Source organism: Hippocampus guttulatus, chromosome 2, assembly GCF_054856545.1.
Source record: "Hippocampus guttulatus isolate MCC_2025c chromosome 2, RoL_Hgut_1.0, whole genome shotgun sequence".
NCBI classification, from domain to species: Eukaryota; Metazoa; Chordata; class Actinopteri; order Syngnathiformes; family Syngnathidae; genus Hippocampus; species Hippocampus guttulatus.
The window spans coordinates 24,893,772-24,907,158 of record NC_141262.1 but is presented as its reverse complement, the minus strand read 5'-3'; the positions used below and the strand labels follow the sequence as shown (position 1 = coordinate 24,907,158).

The window sequence follows — 13,387 nt, the reverse complement described above, 5'->3', positions numbered from 1 at the left end:
TGCCACCAATCCTCAGATATGGAGAATTACTGTCCGCTTATGCAAAAATAAACAGGCTATATTTAAAAAATGTTGACAGGACAGCGGATGCCAATGACACGCGTCAAGTTCCGGTCAAGGAAAAGAAGCAATTTTAGATGCGTATTATACCCAGTGATGACTTATTCCATATTCAAAATGTAGCAAATAACCCCTGACTTACTCGAACCAACTAAACTTGTTTTCTGAACTTCAATCCTTGTTATTTGATTGCACGCTGACGATCAAATGGGAAGCCTACGGAAACACTGTCGCAACAGAATCCATGTGCTGTTTATGTGCAAACAGCCATTTGCTGGGTGTTTTTGGGAGGCGGATAAACAAGTGTTATTATGCTTGCCTTGACAAAATGTTACCGGCCGCCACCGGTTATTTTCATGTCGCCCACCCCCACTTTCATTTTCATTTAGAGACCACACAGCCATCTTCGGCGTTGAGTTAGCTCGCTAACAGTGAGGAAAATGTTAATCGGATGCTCAGTGAGTTGATCGTCTCCCTAACAACATGAGCACTCTGTCATTATTAGAAAATGATGAAGGGGACATATTTCACCAAGATAACACGAAGTATACTGGGGCCATGCCACACTGGCAAGAAAAAGCGCCTCACAGGAAATTGCTCTGTATGAGGTGTCATGCTGTTTAATTACTTGTAAGGAGCTTTAAAATCCAGCGCGCTGGAACGGTGTGCAACCCTTTTTTTGCTCCCCAGCTTCAAACGTAAAGTGGGTGCACACCTCAGTACAAACTCAAATGTGAGATTAATAGTAGGATTATTCACGCCGATCGTCTTTGATGAGCCATCTGTTTAGGTTTGATATACCCCACCCCCGACACACACACACACACACACACCCCTGAAAAAGACGAGGTGCAGAGAGAAAATGTTTCACAAAGTCAGAACGCTCCTGTTTTCAAATTCCAGGTGACAAGAAGGAGAATCGGTCACATGCTCGACCAGTTCAGTCACTAAGCGACTTTTAATGATTTACACATCGACAAATGATGTCTGAAGAAAAAAAGGGACATAGTGTGGTTTTCTTTGTAATGATTGCTATGTGGACATGGTTTGTACCTTTTTCAGGGCCATACAGTTACTTACAGTTACAACAGTTACGTGTGATCCCACATTGTCAAAATCAGAACCACACCAGCAGGGTTGGGATGGTTACTTTTAAAAGAGTATTCTGATATGTCTATATGTTAAATGTATTGAGTAATGGGATCCAAATACCTTAATATTCAAGGAATGTAACTTGAATACTTGTTATTACTTTTGGATTACTCCATACCAAATATGTTTTTAAAAATGTAAACAAAGAAACATAAAATCAATATGAAATGTATTTTTACATTTACATTTGTCTGGTCTTTTCTGACCTATGGTTTTGGAATGCCAGAGGAAGCCTGAGCACCCACAAACATGCTAACCACTTGTGCACCATGTTGAAGAGCTTGCTAGTTAGCTAACTAGCTAGATAGCTAGATAGCTAGATAGATACTTCTCGTATAATAACAAGCAGCCCGGATGACTTTTACAGCAACACTCCTTGTGTGTGTGTGTTTTTTTTCATGAATGTTTAAATTCTCCAGTGAATACGATCCAAAACAGTCACCATCTATTCCTTTCGAGTCACTTTCAGAGACCAACAAGTATCCAGGAAGTGACCGGTCTCATTTCATCATTGGCCATTGACCATTGAGCTCTACTGTGAGCAAGTACCCAATTAACTCCGGAAAATTGGCCAACAAGTTAAGAGTGCGTGATCGTAGACTTTTCTGCGCCGCCTCTCTCCCCGCATTAAAAAATACAATCGTGCAAAATAATCCACATTTTTCATACCTGTAAACTGATGATGATCTGATGTTTTTTTTCCTGCAACTGTAACAGAATACAATCACCTTTTTTTTTGGTATCCTGAATATGTAACACCACTAGATGTATTGTGTTCATCCCCAAGCCTGCACACCTCCAAAAATATCATTTTAGTGACCAAGGCAGCACCCTAAAAGTGCTTTGACAAACACGGCAGATGGGTAAGGAGCCTGCTGGCTAACCTGGTTGCAGTCCACTTATATTGATTACTACTGAGCTGTGGAGCGCATCAGGGGGCAGTAGGAACAAAGAAAGGGGGAAAAAAAACACCAAACGTCTCGGTGGAAGCACTTCCTCGCCCATCTCGCTTAATGGACCTCGCCGAATTAAAGAGATCTTAACAATCCCGGGCTAATTGTGGGATCACAATATATTAACCCCCGCCGCAATTCTAAAGGGTGCCATTCTCTGGCTGTTTTATTCCAAATGCTTCAATTAGCCATAAAACATGCTGGCAAGTGCTTGGCAGAGCTTCCCCTACCGCCTCCTTTGCCCCACGTCGGTGCAAAGAAAGCCGCTTGTTCATTATTAGGTGAGGTCCTTTTGTTATCGGGTAGGGCTGTCTTTGAGATTGTCCTTGCCATTAACTATTTTATTGAGTTCTGGACCAAGGCATTGTGTTCCAGGAGATACTATTCACCAGGCTGATAACAGAGGGAAAAAGGTGAAAGCTGCTTCAAACAAACACTTTGCTCCTAAACTTTGGGCCAAATAGTCAAATTAAATCAGCTAATTGCTTCTTGAGTATTGCAAAGGCAAAAAATAAAAAAATTAAAAATCCCCCACAAATCTAACAATCATTTCCATGTGAAAAAGGAGGCAAAAAAAAAAAAGAGAAGTTCCACCAAATGTGGGAAGACAAAACATCTGCGATTAAGTGGGTCATCGTCAGTTAAAGTTCCATTTATCTTGCTTTGCACCGTGACAGTTTAATTGCGTTGCTTCATCTAAATCTTTCCTGGACGGTCACGTTTCATCAGATTTCAGACGAATCATGTCGGCCTTCAACTTTGGGATGAGCTAAACAAATAATGTCACTCTGCCAAAACTCCAGGAGTACTAAATCAAGGTGAATCAGCTGGGGTTGGACGCACATATGGCCGTGATGGGGGAAGGTGGCAAAAAAAAAAAAAAAGGGTAAGGGCATAAGGGCACAGTGAGAGACGGATCGGAGCGTCCCGCCAAAGACCTCTGCTTATTTCACATGAACTCACTGAAACGGAGAGAGGGTGATTATGGGCCGTGTGCAGCCATGCAACCGTACGTAAGACTCCCCCCCCAGTGTGCCTGACAGAGTTCCAAACCATAAAACTAAATGTTAAACCTCCACTCGGCCCGGCGCTGCGATTAGCTTTAATAAATAGCGGCCAACTGACTCTTGTTATCATCAGAAGTTACTCCCAATCCAATCATTTTATGTGGCGGTGGCGCTACCGTGACTTTGTAATAATCCATTAGTCCTGCTCGGAATTCACCACTCGGAGTCTCCTTGTTAAAGCGCACGAGCTATGCGGATGAATTGACATTAGGCGGCATTGCAGGAGCGCGCTGGCTATTTATATGTCAGATGTCTGTCTCCGCTTTAGGAGGCCATGCGAGTAATACATCAGAGAGGAAATGGTTTGACCCATCAATGAAGATGTGCCTGCGTGCGTGGAAAGATAAATCTCCCGGGAACCATCCGACACCGTTAGAACACTATCAGATGAACTGATGGGACACGAGAGAGGAAAAGAGAAAGTGAGAAGAGGTAGATTAATATACTGTATATACTGTACATGTACTGGATATGTGTGTGTGTGTGACCAGATTCGATTGAGACGGACTCCCTTGGGATGTGAGCAAGAATGTTCTTTCTGCTTCCTTTTGTGTGGCCTCGCCCTGTTCCTGCAGCTCAAAGCTATATCGCTCACGCAGAGCTTTTGTAGTGCGCCGCAGGAACAGGAGCTGGGGATGAACTCCGGACCAGAGTGTGTAATTTGACTGTCAATACACTATACGAACGTCAGCGGAAAAATCGATGATGGTTCGGTTGGGCCAAAAAAATTGCGATTGCCATGTGAACTCACCAATGTCTGGGCGAGAAACGGGTCACATGACCGAACAAGCAACAATCATGAAAACTGTACTAACCAATGTTTGGGAAAATATGATTGACGTTTCGCTGACGCAATGAAGGTGCAAACCTGACCATCTTTGTGCAAAGAATGAGTCACATGACCAACCAATTACTGGTGCTGGCTGTCATGGTTCATATTTCCCAATGTCTGGATGAAGAGCTCCTAATATGGTCGACCAATTCCTGCCGCTTCCTCTTACTGGATGATAAGAGGATAAGAAGACATCAAGACTGACCAACGCTTGAGTGACGGTCACACATCAAGACAGAAAGGCTTTTAGACAAAGCTATAGCAGGACGAAATGAAGCTCCTCCCCTTCAGTTCAACATAGTGCCGCGGGAGCAAAAAGCCAGCAGGATGTGCCAAAGCAGTTTTTTAAAAATACACACGTGCGACTTGACCAACACCAAATTGTGACTACGTGGGGGTTTGCTGTCGTGTTTTTAACCAGAGGACAACTCCATCACGCTTACACAGCTGCACGCTGTTTGTGTGTGTGCGTGCGTGTGTGTGTGTGTGTGTGTGTGTGTGTGTGTGTGTGTGTGTGTGTGTGTGTGTGTGTGTGTGTGTGTGTGTGTGTGTGTGTGTGTGTGTGTGTGTGACCTTCTGGGCCTGGCCAAATCCATCGATAGCGTTTTGTCGCAGTTACGGTGTCCTCGGAAGGACACCAATGTGCTGTATCAAACAAATTGTGCACGTCGTTGTCACAATCCACATCGCGGGGCGCACAGGAAAGCGAGTTGTGTGCGTGCGCGTGTGTGTGTGTGTGTGTGTTGGCAATATCGCAGATGTATGGTAATTGAAATGGCAGAATCTTTTGGGGGGGAAATGCAGTCAATTTGATGCGGCGGCGAAAGAAGGTCACCGTATTCAATTTGCGCTGAATGGCGGCGTGACAGGGAAACACCTGAAAGCACACGATCTTATCAAGGCCTCACAGGCGCCGCCACTTACCCACCCGCTAAAAGCTATTTGCTGATTACCAAATACACCTATTATCTTTTACCTTGACTTCTGTGCGCGTGTGTTTGTGTGTGTGAGCGCACGGAAGCAGGTAGAGGCGGAGTCTCTTCTCCCGGTCATGACTTTGCGAGCATGCCATCTCAGCTGTCTCCACCCCCTTCCCCATCAGCCGGCCCCTCAGCACCAGCCGATTGTCGTGCACTTTCAAGTGCCATATGGGCTCGTCAAAGAGAAAGGACTTCACAAGGCTTTTGCGTCCTCTTTACAAGTAAAGAGAACAAAGCTGGTACAAGGTTCATCTTTGTCGAACATCAATGCCACACATATGGATGCGAGCGTTCCGGGAGTGTGTTTGATGGGGCTCTTCGCAGCATCCTACCACACCTCCCCCATTAGGTTCGTTTCATGGCTTAGTTTGACCTGATGGGGGAGGAAAAAAAAGATGCTACTTCACAAGAACTAGAAGATGTTCCATGCTATTTCTTTTGTCATTGTCATTTAAATTTAAAGTTGCTGCCAGTTTCACTCAGTGGATGAGGGGAATTAGCTCATCTGCACCACAGTTCGGGGATTCAGGGTTTGACACTTGGCCTCGGCCTTCCTGTGCGAAGTTTTTGAGATCTCCCCAAGCTTGCCGACCTCCGACGTTACAAAAACTCACTTCTTTGGTGAATGAGGAAAACTCGAAAGTGTTCACAAAATGTAAAAAAAAAAAGTAGCATGAAGTGGTATGACCCAAAGTTTGGGTCCCGACTTTCCTTTTTCAATGCTTACAATTCTTATGTCAGCCAAATGCGCAGTGACTGATCGTCATTGGCCAATGGATGACCAAAAAAATCTCTTCCAAAATAACAACAACACCACCACCACCAACATAACCAGCTCTGGTTATGTCTTTTCCGCGATAAATACTCCCAAGCTCGGTGTGTCCACGGTTGCAAACCATTTCGTTCTTTTCTGTCATTGCTTTCAAACTGCGTCAAGATCATGCACATGCAAGCAGAGGTTCCTGATTGGACAGCCAATTGAGTCATCAGGTCTCCAAGAGCCTTTTGAACTTTCTGAAGCCTTTGCAAATAATTGGAAATAAACAGAAGCTCTGACATAAGCTTGCAGTGTAAGAAAAAAGACAAACTAGGCCAATACTTTCCATTTCTGGCTCACGTCAGTTCGTCATGGAAGCACAGTCAACTTCTGTACAATCAATGGAACTTGTACTGCTGATTGAGGCATCCAAAGGAATGAAATAAACATCTTCACTGGTCTTTATAGATTGCAAAAGAAAACTTTACTGGGAGTATCTTGGGAGTTGGAAGGGTGTACAAGAATTCCACGCATCCAATCCTGTGTTAAATAATACAAGGTGGGTTATCAGGTGGGATCATAGCAACATGTTAGTGTGTGTGTATGTGTGTGCGCCGGCGCGAGTCTGGGGGAGGGTTGGATTATTGGCTTAGTGTTTTGGCCAGGTTAACGTGAAACAGCCCTGAAAGGCTCTTAGCCGAGATTACCCCATTGGCTAAAAATAGCCGCCACTGGCTGATGCACGCCGGCTCCCGAAGACCACCATCTGACGTGCGCGTGCTACGTTTCAATTACACACCTGTGGACACCAGTGGCGAGGACAGGGATGCACTCGGGGGTTTGGGATCAGCTGGGTAGGCTCACCAAAGCGTGCCGCAATCAGCAGCAGCAGCTTCCCACTGGGACGGAGGGATGAGTGTGGAGGAGAGATAGAGCGAGACCAAAAGGATGCTCCCTTCCTTCCCTTGCTCTTGTTCCCAAACATTCCCAGAAGGGACTATTGTTTGGGATCCGACCGCCTTCCCCCTTCTACCGCTTCGTCTTTCCAGAAGAAACAAATCCTCCGCGTGCGCCTTCTCCGCTGATTGCCCGAGCCGCCCTGCGATAACAGCCGAGACGAGGAAGGGGTGGTGCGCCGTGGTGGCTGTGGTAATTCATACACCGCTTTTGCTGGAGCGCTGAACCGGTGTGGGCGGTGTATTCTCAAATGTCAGCATAAATTTGCCAAATCAAAGCGCTCAGCAGGGTACAGGAACAGGAACAATAAGAGCTTGCCCTGAGTGTGTGTGTGTGTGTGTGTGTGTGTGTTTCCCCAATGACAAGCGTGGAAGCTCATCTACTGCTGATTTTTTGAACCCACCGATCCAATCCACGTTCACCTTAACCCTCCTATTCGGTTTGTTTCTCAGGTACTGCAATCATGTGCTAGGGTCATTTTGACCCGGGCAAGTTTGAGCATCCAAAAGTGGTAGAGATGAAAGCAATCCTAATAATTGTTCCAGATTACATTAAAACGAGCAGAAAAAAAATTCAGAGTGGCGACGAAATTCTATTTCCGGAATTTCTAATATAAAATATTTAAATAAAATAATAAAAACATCATAAAAATCCCATGAAACATTTCTGCTTATTAGGCCGTGCAAATAAGTTTCATCCGGAAAAATAACTTAACTCGTATTTTTATATCTTTTTTCATGATCAACTGTCCACTGTAGTAACCGCTGTCCCTGAAACGGTTTAAAAAAACCCTACTAACCTAAATATTGTTCATTCAATTTCTTAAATCAAAGAGCAGAAGCTCCATACCCCCAAAAGAAATCAAATTCCTGCTGATATTCCTTTAAACGGAAAATGGTTCAAATTGACCCGCACCACAACGGGAGGTTGAAAGGGAGAAATTGGCTCAAAGCTGCTACGCCAAGGCTGTCAGAGGGCATGTGTGACCGAGCTCGGCGACGCATGATCGCATGCTTGCAGAATGTCCACGCACACTATCTTCGTAAGACTCTAAAGCCTTGGCATTTCATTTTACTAGCTGCAAAGCCCACAACCTTTTACTTGCAATCCTTCGGCTTTGATTCAGGCTGGCACCAGCCCAAACCTTCTCCTCCTCTACCCATCTGTCCTCATGTCTGTCTGGCCCGGGCGTTGACAAATGTGCACTTGACATGGGCGGGGCGGGGAGGGGGGTGGGGTGGGGGTGTCACCAACCACCAGGCAGGAAAAAATAAAGAAATAAAAAAAATCCCGTGCGACTGACTCACTCGAAAATGGAATTGTTTGTGGGCAGAGTTCACAGCGTTCAATCGCAGCTGCCCCGTAAACCGATGAAAATCCGAAATGACTCCAAAACAACACTGAATCCTCCTGTTGCGGGTCAGCTTGACTCAATTTTAAGTCAAATAAAGACAAAACAATCGTCTGCAGCATGAAACAACTTCTGTGTAGCTCCCCAAGTGTCATCAATGTACTGCATACTACAAATGATGCGCAATGGGGTGAATAATGCCGACGTTTGTTGGACTTGGAGACATTTACATTCCCTGGGGTCAAACGGACCCCGGGAGATTGTTGCTATTCCTGAGAAACCGATGTAACAGGACTATTACTCATGTTCATTTCATAATAGAGGCACCACTCTGTATGGAATATAAGTCTATACCAGGCGTGTCAAACTCATTTTTGTCGCGGGCCACATTGTAGTTACGGTTTGCCTTGAAGGGCCGTTATGAATTTTGGGAAACCATAAAAATGTTTAACAACCTCCACATATTGCATACACAGCACACAACACAGTGAAGAATAATTAGTTTTAAAATAAGAAGTCAAGAATAATGAATGCTATTGTGGAATACATATGACAATTTGAAATGTTGGTTCAGACTTTAGCAAGCATCATGGAACTTGACATGCTAGATTTGCTTTCGCGGGCCACAAAAAATGATGTGGCGGGCCAGATCTGGCCCCCGGGCCTTGACTTTGACACCTGTGGTCTATATCATACCAGTTTGCACATGTTGACGATCACCGTGGCTAGCTTAGCTTTAGCTATGCTTCTGTGGGCGGACTCAGGCATTACCAGTGATGCTTGATCAATTCGTTGGTTAAATGAGGCATGTCTGAATCTTATCCGTGAAGTGTCTTTGCCTTCCCCCACCCTTCCGTTGACCGCCAGCCGTGTAACCCTAGCAGGGCTCTGGCCAGTTCAAAAGACATTGGGTCAACGCTTCCATGCTGTTATCTTTGGCAGTACATCAGGAAATTATTGGAGCTAGCATCCCCTCTGCACCCCCAGCGACCACGGCCCGAAATAGAGCGCCGGCGTTCACAGTCGGCCCGTTTTGAAGAGGTGTCGAACACGAGCAAAGAAAGTTTCACATGTGTGTGTGGCGCGGTGGGGGGATTGGCGCTGAGTGGGGTGTGGCCTATCATACTGCACATTTCGCATCGGGACAGTTCATAATGGAGCAAAAGGCCAGCCAGGGGACGCCTCGTGATCCCACGGTGCTGCCCCACATACGGTTCCAACGCACGTGGGGCACGTAGTCAAGCCGTCGCATCGCCACGCTAAAGTTGCTTCCGTCTCAAACAAGTTACCAGCACTTTGCGAGTCTGCCGCAGGGAACAGTCCTGCAACCTGAAGTCGACCTTTCCGTAATATAACGCCGTGTTGAATATATAAACTCGTATTCTGTCAAGGTTGAGTTTTTGTCACCCAGACGGACGTGTGACATAAGACGACATAAGAAGGCATTCAAAAGTGGCGGCCATGTTGCTCAGGCCAAACTTTCCGCAACCCGAAAGTGATTCCAAGATGACAATCAGGATTTTACAATTCTGATGCTCCAGCAGGCTAATTAGGAAATACATCAGCAGTGCCCCCACCACCACCCACACCCCATTCATTCCCCCCTCCTCCCCCCCGGCGCTCTAATCCTTGCCAAGAGGCAAACTTTCCCCTGTCAGATTAAAAGGGATTAGCCGGGTCCTGCTACATGAAGAACTGGCCACTTCATATGGTGACTTGAAACTTTCCAAAAATGGAGAGTGTAAGGGGTGGTGGAGGGGGGGGTTGATTTACAAACGGTACGCCCTCTCACCCCTTAGCCCTGCTTCTTCACGGCAACGATTTGCAGAGATCTCACTCAGTGTGACACAATAGCTGCTGGCGTGCGCGGCAAGGGCTGGAAAACATCGTCACGAGTGCACAATATTCATGCGGAACACGTGAGACCCGTTCTCGGGGACACGTGCGCGGACCACACGTCTGACCGCAACAAAGTGGGGTGCAGCAAAAGCCAGATTCTGTCTCATCATAGCACATTACAGGTATATTCATTGACACGGCAGGATTAATTGCACTGGTCAACTTTTTTTATTATTTTTATTTTTTTATTCCAGCTACAAGTAAATAGTTCTACTTTTTTTTTTCGCCGATTCAGAATCTGCGCGCTTTTTTGAAGCTAGCATATCAGATTTTCATAACCTCTTGACCACTGTGCCGCCGTAGAAGGAACAAGTAGGTATAAATAAAATACCGTATTTTCCACACTAAAAGGTGCACTGGATAATGAGGCGCAACTTCAATGAATGGCCTATTTTGTCATTTTTTTCATACATTGGGCACACCGCATTATAAGATGCAATCTACAATGCATCCACTAGATGGAGCTACGCTCAAGGAAACACCAACAGAACAATCAGATGTCAGTAAAACTTATTGAATAAAGCAGCGACACAAGTTATAACATTGACTCGTTCACTTTGAACTCTCTTGCCGCTGCTCTATTTCCATGTTCGCCTTATGTTTGAACTATGCGTTATTAGCATGTTTCGAGCGAGGAGACATTTTGGGGTCGAAACATCACCGTAATGACCGTACACAAGGCGCATCGGATTATAAGATGCACTGTGAGCTTTTAAGAAAATGGAAAGCTTTTAGGTGTGCCGTTTCGTGCGGAAAATACGATACCTCAAAGGTAAATGCTATAGAAGGCTGGGACAAACCCAGGGGCAGTAAAGATAGAAGAGATAATTTTATTTTCTATTTGTATTCTTCATGGCATTCATGACACGACTTTTCAGGAGCCCCCAAAGAATTTTGGCCGCTTAACGTAACAGTTCTGAACAAACGCCGAAGTGCATGGAAGGTTAATATTTCTTTCCTTTTGGGTATTGGAATGAGAGTTAAACATTGTACCTGGCAAATATGACTGAAGACATTTTTTGTCACTTTCCTGTGCTGTGGACGTCAGAATTCAAAATGGAAGACACTGGCATCACATCGTTGCTGTTGGCTTTGTTTGCCATTTTGTCTTTGTGCATCCAAACAATGCAAATTGCACGCAAAGCACCCCCTGCTGGCCAGCAGGTCAATCAATTCAGATGACCAGGTGAATGGAAATTGAATGGGGCAATGGAATATTGGCCACGCATCGATTCACCGATATTTCTACCCACCCCTATTCATGTGGTTAAAAACAAACTTCTTTCGAAAGCAAGGACCTCCAAACTTTGAATAGAATCCTATTTTTCCGCCACTTTTCCAGAGTAAAAATTGTACGACTATTGTGTGAATTCAACTTTTAAAATACAGTCAATTTGACCTGCAACTGGACAGCAGAGTTAAAAGCTATTAACGGAGGTCGGACATGCATTGTTCTTGAAACTGACACTCGGTATTTTTAACCAGATGGCTTGGGCTCGACGGCAGCCAGTCACGCCACCTTCCACTTAGACTCCATTTCTGTGTGCGCGAGTGTGTACGTCCGCAGAGGTGAGGCACACACACAAAGGCACTGAAACAGTTCCCCGGCGCTGGTCAACGAGGTTAAACGTGGAAAGAATTTCGCTTGTTATCAAGTGTTGCCCGCAGGAGCGCCCATCACACGCACGGCAGCTGAAAACGTGAGCGCGTGACACGACGCGGCGCCATTTTCGCCCCCTGGAGGCGAGGCCGCCGCGTCCATTCACGGCCTCTGCCTGTTTATCTACGGCAGCGATAAGGGCTCCTAATGAAGACTGCGAGACTGACGGCTTTATGGCACGGACTGGATCGTCGACCTTGTTGGCAGCCTCGCTGGGCGACAACAGGGAAAAAAAGGAACAGTGGAAGGGTGATAGAGGGAAGATTAAAGTTTTACAAGCTTTTTGAGAAGCCTTTCTTTACGACGTGTCCATAGTTTGCTTTCAGATGTGAGCCGCATTAGTAAGCTGAAGCTGAAATAAACACTTTTGATAAGGAGGCCCACCACTGTCAGGCCCCAAATAAGGGGACAAAGGTCCCGGCGGGCTTATCAAGCTTCACGTTATCTTCCCAGCGCGCCTGCGCTGTTTTTTCAACACTCGACAGCATTCTTGCAAAAAAAAGATGCTGCTGCGACCTACCTCGAAAAGATTGGACGCATCGTTGCCGTACTGTGCAGAAATGATCTCCGATTGGTCGCTGTACCACTTGAGGCCGCCCAGGAAGCCGTCGGCGTCGAGGTCACTGACGTCCAGCTCGGAGAGGTCGAGTTCGGGAAGGTCGGGGCAGAGGGGCTGGTCTTCGCCAACCAAGGCAGCACACTGTAGGGGGGCAGGGGAGGTGGGTGGGGGGACACACCTGGTCAGTGTGACATAAACAGAACAAACTGGTGCGTCGTTCGATCCCCCAACCTGCCAAGTGCGGCCGCTCTGCATGCAATCTGCGCGCATGCCCGCTGACATTCTATGTAATCTCCGCGACTTGTCGTGTACTTTACGGAGCAGCTGCCTGCACCCCCCGCCGCCCAACTGTAACAGGACAAGGGCTCGGGGTGGCGGCGAGGGGGCCGAACGAGGCTCTGGGTGTTGTGAAAACAAACAGAGAGAGAGAAAAAAGAGAGAGAGAGGGAAAGAGCAAGATGGGAAGGGGTTGGGCTAATTTGCATGTCTCATCTGATTTTTTTGATTTGATTTTTTTTTGCAGGTTCATTGTGAATGGAACTGGAAGAGGGGCTGCTGTGATGCTCCTCCGCCAACCAAGGATGGAAAGCGCGCTAACCCCCCCGCTGCCTTTTTTTGCATCAATATCCACATGACAGTGAAATACAGTGCAAACTTCAAAGCCACACAGCAAACCTCCCGTCTTAACGGTAGCTGGCTGCACATGTCGGAAAGGTGGATATCCCCGAGAGGGGTGTTTCGGCCCCGCCTGAGCAGGAGGGACGTGAGGTTGGGCTCGGGTCAAAAAAGCCGGGAGACATGTCGCTTGCTGCTGAGGAGGCAAAGCGAGGAGCGCCCAGACAACGGTGTCACAGTTCATCTGCCCCCCCCCCCCCCCCACCCACGAATACACAATGACTTCAAGACTTGTGATGAGACATCTGGGTTGTGTTGCACACGCGAGGGAGGGAGGGGGGGGGGGGGGGCTTGTGCCTGTGAGATGATGCAGTCTGACAAGGCACGGCAGCCAAAGACTGCAAACGTTCTGCAACCCAGAGGTTCCGCTTATAGGCTGCCCAATTATCTTATGGACTTCCTGGTCGGGTGCAAAGTGATGGACTAGCTCCTACACAGGCAAGACTATCGGTGATTTACGCACATAGAAGCTGATCGGAGGGAAT

General features: G+C 46.6%; 1 protein-coding gene across 16 annotated transcripts in view; it reads right to left on the bottom strand.

The window, feature by feature from the left end:
• ppargc1a (peroxisome proliferator-activated receptor gamma, coactivator 1 alpha) overlaps window positions 1-13,387 on the bottom strand; it is a 118,120-nt gene that overhangs the window by 27,193 nt on the left and 77,540 nt on the right. For 9 of the 16 annotated variants that reach the window (XM_086104834.1, XM_086104831.1, XM_086104833.1 and 6 more), the window contains exon 2: window positions 12,189-12,368. In XM_086104834.1, coding sequence (XP_085960960.1) covers window positions 12,189-12,368 — 180 coding nt within the window. Of the gene's footprint in view, window positions 1-12,188; window positions 12,369-12,458; window positions 12,871-13,387 lie in introns of those variants that run through there. The other 7 variants (XM_086104832.1, XM_086104828.1, XM_086104830.1 and 4 more) reach the window with 7 other exon arrangements.